The 17522-nt window shown below is 40.2% G+C and overlaps 1 protein-coding gene across 1 annotated transcript in view; it reads right to left on the bottom strand.

The window, feature by feature from the left end:
* The window catches only part of TUBGCP3 (tubulin gamma complex associated protein 3), a 103709-nt gene that overhangs the window by 10843 nt on the left and 75344 nt on the right, over nucleotides 1-17522 (bottom strand). The window contains exon 17 of the mRNA XM_042457700.1: nucleotides 5823-5958. Within this exon, the coding sequence (XP_042313634.1) occupies nucleotides 5823-5958 (136 nt within the window). The remainder of the gene's footprint in view (nucleotides 1-5822; nucleotides 5959-17522) is intronic.

Here is a 17522-nt window from a genome sequence, read left to right as displayed (position 1 = left end):
TATCAGATCATGGTTCTGAATGGGGAGAGACTGACAAATTATCTCGAACCTGAGAGAGGGAATGCACCGACCTTGATGGGGACAGGGGATAAGGTGAACGATGTCTCGTAGAGTCCACCAATTAGCCCTCAGAAACAGAAGCAGCTTGGGTCTTTACAATCAGTAGAGAAGGTACAGGTGAGGCTGGTTTATCTTAGTGATGGCCCTCTGAGCGAGGCTTCTTGGAGGAAAAGTGAGAGGAAGAGTGCTTATGCTTTCTTTTCTTATCTTCTTTACTTCCCTTTTTGCCTTTTTTCGATAGTTTTTTTTTTAGAAGACTTTGAGGAAGAAATGACGGAAGATTTAGCCTTTTGGGGAGGGTTCTCTTCGCATTCGGTAATAACAGCGGGTTGATCGGGTTCAAGCTGAGACTTGGATTCAAGTTGATGCTTAGCCGAGAAAGGATCCTGACTCAACCTTGAGGGTGAGCAGGATCAGCCTGCTGATTAGATTCAGTCTCCGCACAGATGGTGAAGAGGGAAGTCAGCTTTACATGCAGTTTAAGAGCACACTCATATAAAAGGGCCTGTAGCTCCGACATCCTATTTTTTTCTGGCCTGAGGAGTAAAGGCCCTGCAATAGAGGCAAGATTACATATTGTGCCCCTCAGCCAGGCAAAGTAAACAACGGGAGTGTTTATCTTGCCAGGGGATTTTTACCCCACACTCCAAAGCCATACTTGCTGCGGAAACAAGGACCGTTAGACAAATGAAGCTGAAATCGTGAGGCAGGAGGGTAGTTAAAATGAGCCAAGTCAAGCCAGAAAATTCACAAAATGACAAATCCAATCCATTGAACAAGTTGAAATCGAAAATCAATTCAAAATCCATTAAATCAATATTGAGAGATAATGCGATTCTAACAAAGTTCCTTAGATGCTGCAGCGGGGGAAAAAGAACTGAGAGAAAGAGCGGGAATGTCGGATATATATAGGGTGGGAGGAGCTACTGCCAAAAGTCTTCCCTAGCGATTCTAGAAGGTTCCAGTAGTTTCTGCACTGGCACAGGATAAACCTAATTTGTGTGCATTCACAGAAACCACAAAGAAGCAGTTGTAATACAGGAACCTCTTGCTCTTATTTTGTTTTAATTAACAGTTCTTTAGTATAACTTAGTTATTGTATGCCTTCAAAGTAATTTTTGACTTATGGTAACCCTTAGGTGAACCTATCACAGGGCCTTCGTGGCATGAATTGTTGGAGGGGTGCCACCGTCTTCCTCTGAAGATGAGACAGTGTTGCTTGCCCAAGGTGACCCAATGGGCCTCCATGGCAGAGTGGGGATTTGAACCTTGGTCTCCCAGAGTCACAGTCCTACACTCAAACCACTATACCAAACTATGTCCCTTAGTGTTATTATATGTTATCTGTTTACCTAGTTCTTCATGGTTTTACAGAGCAATAATAAATTCTGGGTGATTAAAAAAGAACAGTGCAAAACTAGAAAGAGAGACAGTTAAAGTTGTAAATAGCCCGAGACAGGAAAAGTTAGCAACTGGATTTTATTTAATGATGCATGGTATATGATTAAATTAATTGAGCAGGTGGTTCTGAAAGGAGGATTCTTTTTATGCGTTATTAACTTTAGTGATTTATCAACAATATTGTGTTCATATTAGAGTAATTACAGAGTAATTACAGAATCAAGAATGTTACTCTGGTTGAGATCATTGCATGTATCAATATGAGTATTAAGGTTAGAGAGACATGATAATTTTGATGAAGAAATTGTACTGTTAATTGTACTATAATGATGTAAAATTATGTAAAACAAAACTGAATATGCAGTTTCAAAAAAAGAGGAAGAAGAAAGAATCGTGCAAAAGTAAAACTGTTCTTATACAGTTCAGCACTGTTCTTTTCAAATCACCCTTTATGTCTGCTTAGAAGTCAGGCAGATTGAATTTAGTGGATCTTTCACTCCAATAAGTGGAAATAAGACTTGAGGTAGATCAAGAATACCTGGCCTTCTATGCCTTCCATTTGGACTTCCATGCCTTCCAGATGTAACATATGTATTATAAGCAGTTCTTCCACCTTTTATGCTTTGATTATAAATACCTTAAAATACTGACCACACCTTCTAAAAATCTAATGTGGTTAGCAATACTGTATCAATAAAATAAATTACTAAGTACAATCCCATTCCCAGAAGCAAGAAAGTGTGAATAATTTTATCCAGAACAGGACTACAACCTACTGATTTAAAAATAAATTTGATTTTCTGTCTTGCACAGCAGTGACACATAGTATTTTGCCAAAACGACTAACAAAACTAGCTTTACCCATCCAAACTAGATTCTTGAGCTTCAGCATTTAGAAAATGCATTGGCCAATAGCAAATGTAATGCTCTATTGCCCCCTCAAGGCTGTTTCAAAATTTTCACAGGTTCTTTTTATGCCCTTTATATAACTCCTCTACACTGAAAAAAACCTCCTAACTAGAATTTTTTTATTAAAGTAGTGGGGGAGAAGGAAGTGATCACTGCATAAAACATTTCTCAGATTCTGATCTTGCTGCTACTCACCTATGCATGGATCTTAATAACTGTACCAGCAGAGAAAGTATGAGCATCAGTGAGAATAGTGACAGAACTGCCATATCTAGGGTTCTGTTTCCACATAATTGATTGGTAATTTAATATTTGCAGTACTAAGAATAATAGATCGTGAAACAGGAGAGCTTTGGTCTGAAGCCAGGGACATAGAGGCTGTGCAGATCGGCAGGAAAAGCTGGGTTGGGGGCAGAGTCGGGGCGTGGCATCCATATGACACATGCCCCGGTTCTGCCCACCGCTGGTGCAACGCCATGCACCGCACCACACAGTAGCAGCAATGAAGGAGCGCCATGAAGCTGCAGCACCACAGCGATTGTGCCCTTTGCAAGGTGCAAAAAGGAGCTGCTTTTTACCGCTCCTTTTTGTGCCCTGTAAAGGCCAGATTGGGGCCGTGGCGTGCAGTTGCCACGGCCCGGATCTGACTGTGAAAGGGGCGACTGGAGGTCACCCCTTAACGGCTGTCTGCACAGCCCCATAATAAAAGGAGAATGCATAAAGGCACTTCAACAGTCAAAAGGAAAGTGAGGAAACCAGGGGTGACAGATAAAACGCTACAAGCAATAAGGGAAAAAAGAGAAACAAAACAAAAAAGAGATAGAAATAAACTAAGAACCATGAATGCAACAGTACAGTGTGCAATGATAAGGAAAATTACTACAATGACAAATGTAGAGAAATAGAAGACAACAACAAGAGAAGAATGAGAGACCTCTTCCACAAGATTCGGGAAATCAAGGGAAAGTTCAAACCAAGGATGGGACACTCTACAACAATAAAAATAATTCAAGACAAGGAAGGAATAAAAAGATGATGGTAACATGTAGAACACATGGAACAAAGTGACATATGAAGATGAACCCCCAAATTCTAAAAACTGAGGTAGAAGCTGCAATAAAGGAAATGACAAAAACAAGACTCCAGGAACAGATGATATTCCATTAGAACTGTTGCAATTCACATTGATAGAGTCAACTCGAGTGCTAACCAACGTATGTCAACAGATATGGAAAACAAAATGATGGCCAACGATTGGAAGCGATCAATATACATCCCCATCTACAAAAAAGGAGACACAAAGGACTGCAGCAACTACAGAACCATAGCACTAAACTCCCATGCAAGCAAAATCATACTCAAAATTCTGCAACATAAGCTCCAAGCATAGATGAAGAGAGAAATCCCAGAGGTCCAAGCAGGGTTCAGGAAAGGAAGAGGCACCAGGGATCACATTGCAAATATATGATGGCTAATGGAGTGTAGCAGGAGTTAGATTAGAAAATCAGTATGCACTTTACAGACTATAGCAAAGCCTGAATACATAAATCATGAAAGGCTATGCAAGACCCTTAAAGACATGGGATCGCCAACACATCTGATAGACCTAATGCGGAATCTGTACTCAGGAGAAGAGCTTACTGACAGGACAGGACAGGGAGAAACAGAATGGTTACCAATTGGCAAAGGGGTCAGACAAGGCTGCATCCTATATTAACTATTTAACTTACATGCAGATCATATTTAAGGAAAGCAGGGTTGGACATGGTAGAGGGAGGAGTGAAAATAGGAGGAAGAAATACCAACAATCTGAGATATGCTGACGACACCATAAAACTAGCAGAGAACCAGACCTGAAACTACTACTAAGGAAGATCAAAGAAAGTGCAAAGACAGGCTTACTGTTGAACATAAAGAAAACAAAAATAAGGCCCACAGAGAACTTACACGCATTCAAACTAGACAATGAGGAAATAGAAATAATAAAAGAGTTCTCATATCTGGGATCAAACACTGATCGGAACAGGAACTGCAGCCAGGAAATCAGAAGAAGATTGAGAATGGGGAGGGCGGCTATGAAAGATCCTAAAATACAACTCAGCACAAAAGTCAGAATCTTACAAGCCTTTGTATTCCTATTACCATGTATGGATGTGAGAGCTGGACAGTCAAGAAAGAAGATAAGAGGAAAAGAGGAAAATCAACTCATTTGAGATGTGGTGCTGGAGAAGAGTGCTAAGGATTCCATGGACAGCCAAAAGGACAAACAAATGGGTCCTAGAGCAGATCAAGCCAGAAATATCCTTAGAAGCCAAGATGACAAGACTTAGACTATCATACTTTGGACACATGATGAAAAGGTATGAATCATTGGAAAAGACAATAATGTTAGGAAAGGTGGAGGGAAGTACAGTTGACCCTTGTTATACACTGGGGTTTGGTTCCAAGATCCCCCGTGGATAACAAAATCCGTGGATGCTCAAGTCTCATTAAATATAATGACATAGCACAATGGTGTCCCTTTTTAAAAAAATGGAAAATCAAGGTTTGATATTTGAAATTTATACTTTTTTGAACATTTTCAAACCATGGATGCTTGAATCCATGTATAAAAAATCCGTGTATAAGAAGGGCCGACTGTAGAAAGAGAGGAAGGCCACATGCTAGATGGATGGACTTTATTAAAGAGACTACAAATATGAGTTTGCAGGAGCTGAAAAGATTCTAAGAGCAGTAGAGGACAGGGGGGGCCTGGAGATGTCTCCTCCACAGGGCCGCCATGGGTCGATATCAATGCGAAGGCAGTTAACGATAACAAGAAGAAGTATGTTTTTAAGTGTCTAGTGTATCTCCCTATCATACAAGCAGGTACAATGCGCCCGCGCCATACGCGGGCGCGCCATATGCGGCCTTGAGCATACGCGCTCAAGCCGCGGGGCACGCGCAGGGCGGAAGGGGCAGCGCGTCCCATTCAATTGAATGGGCGCGTACGCCTGTTGCGCCCCGCGCTGCCGCGCCGCCGCTCACGAGCCCCATTGTTTCCAATGGGGCTCGAGCATAGGCGGAATTCGCCTTACGCGGAGGGATCCGGAACGGATCCCCCGCGTAAGGCGAGGACAGACTGTATTACCATTCCCAATTTGAAGAAGGGGGGAATGGTCCGACTTGGGGTACAAAGCTTTCTCAAGGACACTTGAAGTATTTGTGGCCAAGGGGCACTTTTTAATCTGAGCTACAATTCCAAAACACACCCTTAGCAGGGAATAAGCATCACTGAACATAACAGGATTGACTTCTGAGTCAACAATGCAAAGGACTGTAATTTACTCAAGAAACATGCCATACTAGATCTAACAAAGGCAAAATGTTTCTCCAGTTTAGAAAATAAGCTAAACAGCTACAGTCTGAAAACAGTGATTTATGTAATTAAGTCTTTGGGAGTGTTCTCTTACCTGGCATATTTTTTAGAAGCTTTGCATTGCACATATGTCCTTTCCATATATCTGTCAGAATATATTCCATTCGTTTTGCCCTCCACAGAAAGTTGAACACCCTCAGGTAGTGGCTCATGCACTCTCGTGTAAACACCTATAAATAAGGTCAATATACAGATTTAACATGCCAGCATTTCCATCAGTCCCACAGATACTGCAGCTTGCATGGCTCTGAGTGACTCTGTTAGGCAGGTCAATACCATTTAGTAGCCAAATGAAACCCTTGGGTTTAAGGGGGGTTGAGTTAAGAGACTTTTGATACCAATAGTTAAGTAAGCTCCACTTGAACAAGATCAAACTTAAGAGAAAGTCCCAACAAAGGAAAAGTACCAGTGGTTAGGCTCATGCTATTTGCTCAAGAACTCAAACAAAACAAAACCTGAAATCACTTCCAGTTTCTGTTTCAGGTCATTTCCAGCTGATTTGTTGTTGTTGTTTGCCAAAGGGGGCTCCAGTGGGACTGCAAAATCAGGGGCTCCAGTTGCCCAATCTCTGCCCTAAACTTTGACCCAACTGCACAAAATCAGCCACATTGCATCCACACACACAGGGATCTATGTGCATAGAAATTTATTCAACAAACAGATGCTTGGTGTATAGAAAGTATGAATTATTTTGCTGCTGCTGCAAATCATGATCAGGTCCATGATCCTCCCCTGATGCTACCTTATCAGTTTCAACATCACAGGTTTCAAAACCTAACCTGACTAGGATTTACTCACTATAAAGCTGCTACATTATGGAACCTAGCAAAGATGCAACTGTCAGGATAAAGCTCTAATAGAATGCTTTAAACCATCTTAAATGGATCTCCCTCCTCCAGATACCCTATTAATGTCACTGCCTCATCAATAAAGTGGGGAAAAAAGCTAGATTTTACTGAAAACTCATTAAACTAAAGAGAAAGTGCACACTAAAATTATAGATTAGGATTCAAGTTGGGGACCATAGTAAGAAAGTTAAAAATGCTGGATTTCCTGTATTTATTTATTTAAAGTGTTTTTATTATCAACCCATAAGCCTTCAGAGCTACAATGGCTATCCGCAAGAGGTAAAAATGTTCTTTAAAAGCAGAACAAACTATTCTATTAAAAAAATCAGTTTTTAAAAAAAAACATTTGTGAAAAGATTAAAACAAAATGCCAACACTAAAACTGGAATTCTAAGCGCCAAGGTTGACATGGAACAAAACAATACAATCTTGGTTATCTGCCAAAAGCTCTCTAGGGATGGATCTGGTCTGATTTCCCTTGGGAGGGAGCTCCACAATCAAGGTGCTGTTACACAAAAGGTCCCTGTTTTATGTATTCATCAATCCAGCCTCTTTTCTTTTCACCTTCCTCCCTGTTTAAGACCAGGAACCACATATCACCAAGGAAAAAGGACACAATTATGACCTGTTCTTTAATTATTAGCACCCACACTTATGCACCCAAATGTTCAGCATTTTCTAGAGACCTTGATATATGTGTGTAACATCTTAAAAACAATATTCATTTCAGATTTACACATTATTCAGATGAAGGCACATTCTCAACATTTCATTCATCCTCACAACAAAACCTTTTATATGTGGGCAACTGAGGTTGAAGATGCAACTTGGCAAAGATGTTGAGTATGTCTGTGAGAAAGATGTTATCGAATACAGGCATCACTTGTCCATAATTCAATCTCCTGAGCAGTAGCATCATTGGGGGGGGGGGGGTGCAGAGGTTGTGGATTGCAGGGGAGAGAAAGCTGCTCTGATAGCCTTTAGGGCTGAAGGGTGGGGTATGTATGTATAAGTAAGTAAGTAAGTAAGTAAGTAAATAAATAGGGAGTTTGCAGCCATCATGGTCTCAAGGGTAAGGGAGAAGTGGGTTCCCACCACCGACGCTGCTCCAGAAGGCAGAGTCTCCCCCCTCCACTTGGCTCTCCCCGTCTCTGCCTTGTGTTGGTGGAGGCAGCAGGGGTGGGCAGCAGCCTTGCAGGGCTTCAGCTGGAGGGAGCCCACTGGCTGAATGCACTCTTGGCTCTGCTGGTGAAGGGGTGCTGGGTGCCATGCTGGAGACGAGCTGTGTGTCGCCTGGCTGGCCCTGCATGTCCTCGCCCTGCCTGCTGCTCTGGCTGTTACAGCTGCCACCCTCTTCCTCCTAGTGGGGGGAAAGGGTGGGGGGAAATGGAGGGAAGGGTTTTTTTTCTTACAGTAAAAAATAAATATAAATCAGTAAAGTAAATCAGTCTCAGTGGGGCTGCTAGATTCCGCTGCCCCTCCACACACACATACCTTTTCTTTTTGCCTCTTTTTTTGTTGAAACACGCTAACACAGCTATTTTTTTTAAACTGTTATAATCATAAAATTATAATTAAAAAATAATTGAAAAACATGTACAGACACAAATGAACAGACACAAATTAAATGTTGAGTGTTCCTGACTACAAGAAATTTTGTAATTGTATATAAAATTCATTATTATGTTAAAAGCTCTATAAAAACAAAGTAGAGGCCTGTAATTATTATCTGACTTGAATATTATGTTGTCTACACAATTATAAGCACATGCATGGACACCAAGCCTCCATTAATTAAAGTATCTGTATGTGTATCTGCTACTGTACATTTGGATAGTGGAATCTCCTTCCTTAGAACTCTTTAAACAGAGACTGGATGGCCATCTGTCAGGGATGCTTTGATTGTGAGTTCCTACATGGCAGGGGATTGGACTGGATGGCCCTTGTGGTCTCTTCCAACTCTATGATTCTATGATGAGTTGTACTTAGGATGAGTCTGTAGGGCCTTTTTTAGTGTTACTGTATAACATTTTTGTCCAAACTGGGACTGCTGTGATGTCGTGGTATGTTGTCAAATTGGCTTTGTTTTGTGTTTATACATTGTCCCCCATTAACCTTTCTGGAAATAATAGATAATACTACTCAATTGTTAATTCAGAATGACTGACAGATGTCTCTAGAAAGCAATCATGTTCACTGACACAGACTGATTCTTCCATGATGAAAACATTCTGAGAAGTATTCTTCAGATTCTCTTCTATTCTTACCAAATGTTTAACCACATGAAACTATGTACAAGTAAATACATTTAGGCTTTGCATATGTTACTGTAATTTAAAGATATTTTAATTTGGCTAGTTGTTTATGTCACAACTATTACCATTATATTTAGTGATATACAGGAAATGCAATCCGTGAGTAAAACTGGTACAAAAAAATTACCGTATTTTCCAGCGTACAAGACGACTTTTTGACCCTCTAAAATGGGGTCAAAAGTTGGGGGCTGTCTTGTACGCCGGCAACAAGAGAGCCCCAGAAACCCAGCGCACTTACCTGGTTGTCCTGCCAGCTTCCAAAGCCCTCCGGAGCCCTTTGGAAGCCAGCGCGGGGTGCCTCCCTGGCTGCCGGCTTCCAAAGCCCTCCGGAGCCCTTTGGAAGCCGGCGTTTGTGGGCATCAGGCCCCCTAAACTTGGTCTATAATAGGCCAGGGCACTGCCTGCATGCAAGGGAGGCTTTGAAGGCCTCAGCAAAGGCCTGGGGTAAATTAAAAATAAAAATAAAAAAAAAAATGAGAGAGAGAGAGAGAGAGGGGGGAGATAGAGAGTAGAGAGAGAGAGAGAGGGAGATAGACACACACACACACACAGAGAGAGAGAAATAGATATAGATGAATCGATAGATAGAGAGAAGAGGGGGGAGGGAGATAGAGAGAGAGAGAGAAATAATAGATAGAGACAGACAGATAGAAAGACAAAGACAGACAGACAGACAGATAGATAGATATAAGATAATAGATAGATAGATGAGAGAGAGAGAGAAGTAGAGAGAGAGAGGGGGGGGAGAGAGAGGGGGAGATAGACACCCACCACACACAACCACACACCCAAGAGAAGAGAGAAGGGAGGGAGGGAGATAGATAGATAGATAGATAGATAGATGATAGATAGATAGATAGATAGATAGATAGAGAAATAGAGGGAGAGGTAGGGCGGTAGATAGAAGCGAGAAGTGAAAGGATAGTGATATCGATGGAGATCTATAGGATAGAGAGAATCGATAGCATATAGAGAGACATAGATAAAGAGAACAGAGAGAGAGAACATAGATAGATAGATAGATATATATGAGAGAGAGAAAAATAGAGAGAGATGGGAGAGCTGTAATAATAAAGAATCTATATTATTATATATATTAGAGAGAATATATTATTTGTCTCTGTCTATTCTCCGCTCGATTTCTCGCTCGCTCGTATGCTCGCCTCTGCTAGATAGATCGCTATCTATCCGCGATCATCTATCGCCATTCCCAGCCTCCCCATTTTCTTTCTTTTCTGCATTGATGTTTTTATTTTTTTTTTTTTCATTGTTTTGTGTTTTATACGGCGAAGTATATCCCAAACTCTATATTTTAACTGAAAATTTGGGTCGTCTTATACGCCCAGTCCGTCTTTATACACCGGAAAATACGGTACTAAGGATTCTGTATGCTGTGGTATGGAGAAAAGGTCAATGGGGGTGGATGACACCATGAGTGGCCGCACTGGGTGACACCAATGCTAGTGATGCCAACTGCTCCTGGGTAACATCAGCTCATATTTTCAGCATTTACCTCAGCTTATGTTTCTAATGTGTACACTAGTTCTGTTGATAATGTATTTGTTTGTTAAAAGATATCATACTACATATACTCATATCAGGAACCATTTCTACCACACTTTTTCTTAATTTAAAAAAAGCCAGCATCAAATGGGAAAAATAGGCAACAGAGATTAAAGAAACCTGCTATATAGCCTGAACTCACAACTTACTAGAAGGGGTAGGAAGCACAGGAAGGGATTAATGAATTATAAAACAATGATATTACCCTCCTTTCATTAAATCATACATGACAATACCCTTGGGTCAATTCTCATTTGTAACACTTGTTCAAAAGCAAATTCTACTCCTTAAATAGTAAAAGCATTGTGAACAATGATGCTGCTATTTTCCATGTTTTAATGAATACACACATCGGATTTTATTTAAGGAGTACAAATAGGTTCTCCTAAAATATATTTTACAGTTCTTGCAAATTATCCCAAAATTAGTTGCTACAGTTTCAGAATAATGGATGAAAAGAATCCATTTATTAGGTACTTTTCTAAAATCTCCGACAGTAAAAAATGCATTATTATCCAAATAATGAAAATCTAAAATGTAGCATTTTAACACTCATAATAATTTATGAAATGAATTTTGGCTGCACTCTAAATACAATGGGACATCCAAGATATGAAGCAGTCTCTAATCATGCACTTATAAAAGCACAAATGCTATTTTAATAGCAAAGTATTTAGTGAACTAAGTGGTTGGGAGGGGGAGGAAATTGATAAACTGAAATAATTGTCCTTCCGTTGCAATTGGCCCATCAACATGATAGTCTAAGCTGAAAACATCCCCAACCTATCACCAGGAGCACCTTAAAATATAAAAATGTATAACCATATAAATAATCGTTATGTTGTAATTTACATATTCACAAAAGGCAGCTGCAATACAGGAATTAACAATGATTCTGTTGAGTCACTGTTACTGGCCATTCTTACCGGTCATGGAACCCAAATCTTAAACTAGGTGGTATGTACAAAGCTTATCAGCACACAGAGTAAGGGAGGTATGTGGAAATCCACTCTATCTTGCTGAGGGCAGTCTACCTCTGTGGCATGAAACAAAGGGATTGGACACAAACACTTGAGAAAGCCGCAACTTCCTAAATAAATTCAGTGGAGTTGCAACCTTTGTTCACAATTCAATGCAAGGGGTAGATTACTCAGAGAGAGGGGTCCATTTTCCATCATCCCTGGGCACCAGCCACACTATCAGAAGCCTCAATTGGTTCAAAATGCGGCAGCCAGACTGGTCACTGGCACATCTAGGTTTGACCATATAACACCAGTACGAAAATTCTTCACTGGTTGCCAATTAGCTTCCGGGCACAATATAAGGCATTGGTCGCCACCTTAAAGCTCTACATGGCTTGGGCCTGAGTTACTTGCCGGAACGCCTCTCCCTACACAATCTGCCCAGGATTGTGGCATGTTTGCTACTGGGCATAAAATACTGTTTGAAAACACTTAAATTCTGGACATGCCAACCACTACCATGTCAGGATGCACAGGGAGCTATTGAAACCACAAACACGTGGACAATTCAACAGAAAAGTGGAAACCCTCAAGTAAACAGGGTTGGCTACTAGTCCTGAAAAATAGCAAGCTAAGACAAACAATGAAAATGAGAAATCTCCCAGCAGTCAATGAGTACATCAAGCAGTCACTAATCCCTTTTGCAGACCCCCCACCATTAGCAACAAAACAATACACTGCAAATCACCTCTGCCTTTCCAGGTCACACAATATAATATACCCAAGTCCTTTCCAGGCAAGCATTCTCTGAAGATGCCAGCCATAGATGCTGGCGAAACTCAGGAGAAACTCTTCTAGAAGACATGGCCACATAGCCTGAAAAACCCACAAAAAACTATGGATGCCAGCCACCGAAAGCCTTTGACTTAACCAGAGCTCAATTTAAAACAAAAAACAATTAAGGACTATATTGGCAGGAACATATTCAGGGGTAGCCATGTTGGCCATAAAGCAAAATACCTTTGGTGGTATAAAGATATCAGTATCACTCTTTTGTGGATTGGGATTTTGTTTATACTACTAGTAAGGGAGGCAATGCCGTTCAATATGAAGCGTGATATTGTTTTGAGATGTTGACCTTGAGGCCAATATTACTGCTTTTAAAAAAATTAATGTAAACACTCTCATAATACAACCAAAAAAAAAAAAAACAAACAAACAAACAAAACCCCAACTCAGAAGTACCCTCCAAAAGTCTGAACATCCAAACGTTTGAGGATTTCGGGATTATCAAACTGTGCATTGGTTGCCCTGACAGCTGTTCACAAGGATTCCTGTCAGATTATGCTGAATAACGTGGTTGCTGGTCTTGCAAGCTCTGGCTTAAAGGACAAATATAAAATAAATAATTGTAGTCATTTATTTATATGTTTATAATATATCACTTCCATTTAAAAATCATGAACTGGTTTACTGTAACACTACACAACTGTCTATGGTTGTTCAGCTACTAATATAAGAGATCCAAATAAACTATTTTTAACCACATACTGATTCTTTCTGAATGATAAACCCTCTGTGTGTTGTATGCTATTTTTTCATGTTCTATGTTTCCCTGTAAAGGAACCACTGGCCGGGCACACAGACCACCCAAAAGGCCTGGCACAACCGCCGCTTCCCTGCTGGAGGAAAAAGAACCCAGGAAAAGTGGGTTTCTTTTTCCGCCGCAGGGTGGACATAACAAGTGCATGTTACGTAATGACATGCGGCAACGTGCGGACGCTACGCATTGCTTATGTCACAACAACAGCGGCACCCATGTACACAGGAGCACTCTGCATTGAAGGCCACCGTGCCATATTAGACTTAGAGACCGTGCGGGTTGCCACAACGTCCCTAACTCTAAAATTGGCACCAGCATGGTGCAAAATACAGTACGTACCGCGCCAATATTAACTGAAGACAGGCTAAATGTGGGGAGGTGCTTTGGGCCTGGTGGCACAGTGGTAAATGCCTGTACTGCGCAGCCACTCACTCACAAACTACAAGTTGTGAGTTCAATCCTAGCCAGGGGCTCAGAGTCAACCAGGCTTGCATCCTTTCAAGGTTCTAAAATGGGTACCCAGCTTCTTCGGGGCAATTAGTTTACAGTTGAACTGCTTAGAAACTGCTTAGGTGGTATGAAGCAGTAATAAATGAAGCTGCTATTGTTTTGAAAAAGGCAAGGAAGTAAAATGAGACAAAACAGGATCTTTATCAAGAAGGTTTACACATGAAAAGTCAAGGTAGCAGACTGCTGAAAAACAACCAAACATATAAACAGCTAAAACAAACGCGATAAACCTGGCTATTTGAGAGGGGAGATTTCTACTTTTATCTAGATGGCTAGAATTAGGTGGTAGTAAATTAGAGTGACTGTATTGAGACTTTTTCTACTGGTCCTTTCTGGAACCCCGGGATGGATGGAATTCTAACCACTAATGCCCTGTCTGGCTGGAGAGATTTGATTGGACAGCGTTAAAGATCAGGCTCCATATTGGCAAAGTGGTTTTGGGACTGACAGAAAGCAGTGGGGTCTGCCAGAAGAAATGCCAGCATGGCTCAAACTCAAGCAAGGGCTAGGACTTGAAGGATATAGCAAATCTGAGGCCAGACCAGACCAGAACCAAAAAGAAAAAAGTAAAAACTAAGTACTTGAAGAGCAGAGTGATTTGCTAAAGGCTGGTTAATGACAAGAACCACTTAACTTGGCAGCTTTTTAAATCTCTGGTAACATCCATACTATTACTAAAGAATCCTAAAAAGAAACCTTTTTGAAACTGGCTGAAAACAACTTTTACTAAACACACGTTATGTATGTATCATAACTGACTTGGTCTGATTATCTGAATTCATGGACTGTTTTATGCCACATGTAACCCCGTTACTGGATGTGAAAAGAAATAGAAAATAGAATTATATTTTAATTGGCAGCAGAAATGGAAAAACGATAATAGTAATGGAAACTCAACCTCCACTAGTCCACAACAAAGTGCCCTGCCCTTTCACAATACATAAATAATACTACTACGATTCCACTTTAAGTGCCCATCCACCTTCATGAATCTCAAAATATGTAATTTGGTGAGGCACTAACTCCTCTGCTGGCTTCTTAAAGCTCTTCTCTAAACTGCAAGCTCTGGGATTCCTGGGACATTCCCATGGTAGTTAAAATGGAATCATAGCACTCGAACTATTGCATGTCCAAGGACCCAAGGAAGTGTTTCCCCACAAATCAGTTATTAGTGGTGAAATCAGTAGTACTGTCCTCGCCACCACTACAACTACAGTAGCAAAACTAGCTGTTTTGGGGCAAGATGGAAAAAGCACTTACATACTGCTGACAATTATTCTATTGGAGGAAGAGTGCAACAATGAGAGGAGACCAATACTACTATTAACTGAAAAATACTGTTGAAACCAGGGGGAGTCCTCCAAAGAGCCCAACACTCCCCTCATAGACCAAAGCCATCCACAAACATGGTGTCTTGATTCCTTTTCACTACCTGCCTTCCCAACATTTAAAATCATTAACAAATCAACCAAACAGGAACCATAGGTTATGCACTTCTAGCGTACCATCAAGGTACCGCCCTCCCTGAAGAGTTGCCTATCCTGGTTTAAACCTAACGTTAGAGTCATGCTTGAAAGATCTCAGTACCAAATTTTTTAAAATGTTCATATATCCAAAAGCTGTATCTCTCCAACCAGTGCCTTTTAGCAAGTGCTTTGGTGCTTCAGTTAAATTCTATCAACACAGCCTGGAAAATGTCCTTTTGCATTAGAAAACTGAGAGGTCAAAGATGATATTCTTTACAAATCTAAATAAACTTTTAAAACAATCATGAAAAGGATACTTTGGCCTACAAAACGTGAGTCCCTGACTGCCTGACATACCAAGCATTATACCAGTCTCATGCCTCCTCATTATTCTCCTGCACTTCAATGTAGAGAGATGTTACATCAAATCAGTTTTTGGACAAACAGACATATCTTTTGATGTCGGGCAAGCAAATGGAGAGCTTTATAATATAAAAAAAACATAGACTTGTGAGGTAAAAGGAATGTGACATGTAGGAAGCCTACCATTATACTTTTCAAGCTCCATCCTGAGGGAAAGTCTATCTCGATGCTTTAAAAAATATGTACTGGAGGAGGCAAATACAGGTTCTGAAGTATAGAACCAGGAGTCTAAAACCTGTAGCTCTAAGTGCAAAATATTTTCATATTTTCATCAAAGGATTCTTGCGCTTCTATTTTTAAAATATTACTCCATGTCCAGCAGCTGCTGAATAGTTTAAAGCTACAGTAAAGCTTACTTTCTGAATTTATGTTCCCGCGCTTTTAGATATAGACTAAGAAAAGAAAAAGAAAATTAAAGTAGATAGTTTTGTGTTGAAATGCATGAAAAAAATGAGGTTTTAGGTCTATGCTTATATTAACAAAATTAAATCTAATTACCCTTAGTTATTGTTTTCCCAAACAATAGAAACAGGCATGGCCATCAGCTCTCCTACATGCAGTGCAAGACATGTCCTGACCTCCACAAGCTTAGCCAGATCTGAAGGACATCTGCAAGCCAGATCTGCAAGCCATCTGGCCACTACCGTGAACACAGGGACTGAGGTTTGAAAGAAGGGCCTCCCTATATATCTCACCACGGTGGGAACAAAATATTGTGGGGAACACTGTACAGGACTTCTCTGTTGTTGTGCCCTGTTTAGGAGATGCCATCACTTGGAGGTCTGATGGCACCAAGTTTTGTTTCATTCCAGCACCAAGTTGCTGTGTCCTAATTTTCTCTGTTCCAAAATGTATGTGCATATAGTTTAAACTGTCTTAATATTTTAAGTAACTTTAACCTCTTCATTTTAAAAACATTTTAGCCTCTTTAAATATTTTATTGTTTTACATTCTGACTTATTTTAAACTGCTTACATACTGATTTTGCTCATATGCCACGCTGCACTCCCATGATACAGGATGAAATATAACTATTTTAATAAATGAATCAATAGGTTCTAACCATGTCTCTAAAATACATGGATAGATTTCCATTTTGTATTGGTGGGGTGTGACTATCGGTTCTAGCATCCAGAAGCGCACACATTGGTGAAACAAACAAATGTGCAATGAAAGACACTTCAAACCTGCACATAATGTTGGAATGCCACCTTTGAAATCCACGGGCATGAATGTGCGAAGGATGTGAAGCCTACTCTGCCATACTCAAAACCTCTCCTACCAAACGAATACACGCATCCATTATACAAGCATAGAACGCCTGGTTTTGCAGATGGAACTAACGATACACAGAAGACCATTTCTCTTGAGGGCCGGGTGTTCTAGGTAGACAGCATGCTAAGATTTTAAAAAATTAACAGGTACTGCATCATATTAAAAATGATGGCAACCATTCCAACTAATTATCAAAATCTAGAATCAAAGCACAAAAAAGGAAAGGGAAATGGGAGAAAAGAGCCAAGAAAAGTATTTTTAGTGGAAAGTGGGATGTAGTTTAAAAACAATGAACATGGTATTTGTTCCTATTAAGTTGTGGTCATGAGAATGAAAGGCCTTTAATAAAATACATACAGAAAGAAACAAGAGAACAGACTATTTTTTCCAACATTTGACATTTTTGTTCCATTAGAAACTAAAAGGTGAAATGTTATCTAATTTGAAATAGAAGCACACTGGTAAATCCAGCCTGAATTAAAAAAAAACAACAAAAAAAACACCAAATGTATTAACACAATCTACAACTGTATTTAATAAAGCATGTCCTACTAGATGTCAAACTGAACACAACTCTATTATGAATTCAATCAGTCTTCTGCTCCAATACATATACTGCAATAAGTAAATTCAAAGATATAGCCCATGTTAGTCTGTATATCAGTATGTAGAGAGATCTGTAACATTTTTGAGACTAATTGAAAAAAAGAGTGTGGGGCAGCATGAGCTGGGGGAGGGTAAAAGAAGGAGGAGAGGTGGAGAAGGGGGG

This window comes from Sceloporus undulatus, chromosome 3 (assembly GCF_019175285.1).
Source record: "Sceloporus undulatus isolate JIND9_A2432 ecotype Alabama chromosome 3, SceUnd_v1.1, whole genome shotgun sequence".
NCBI classification, from domain to species: domain Eukaryota; kingdom Metazoa; phylum Chordata; class Lepidosauria; order Squamata; family Phrynosomatidae; genus Sceloporus; species Sceloporus undulatus.
Note: the sequence above shows the minus strand (reverse complement) of the source record. Positions and strands in the feature narration are given on the sequence as shown.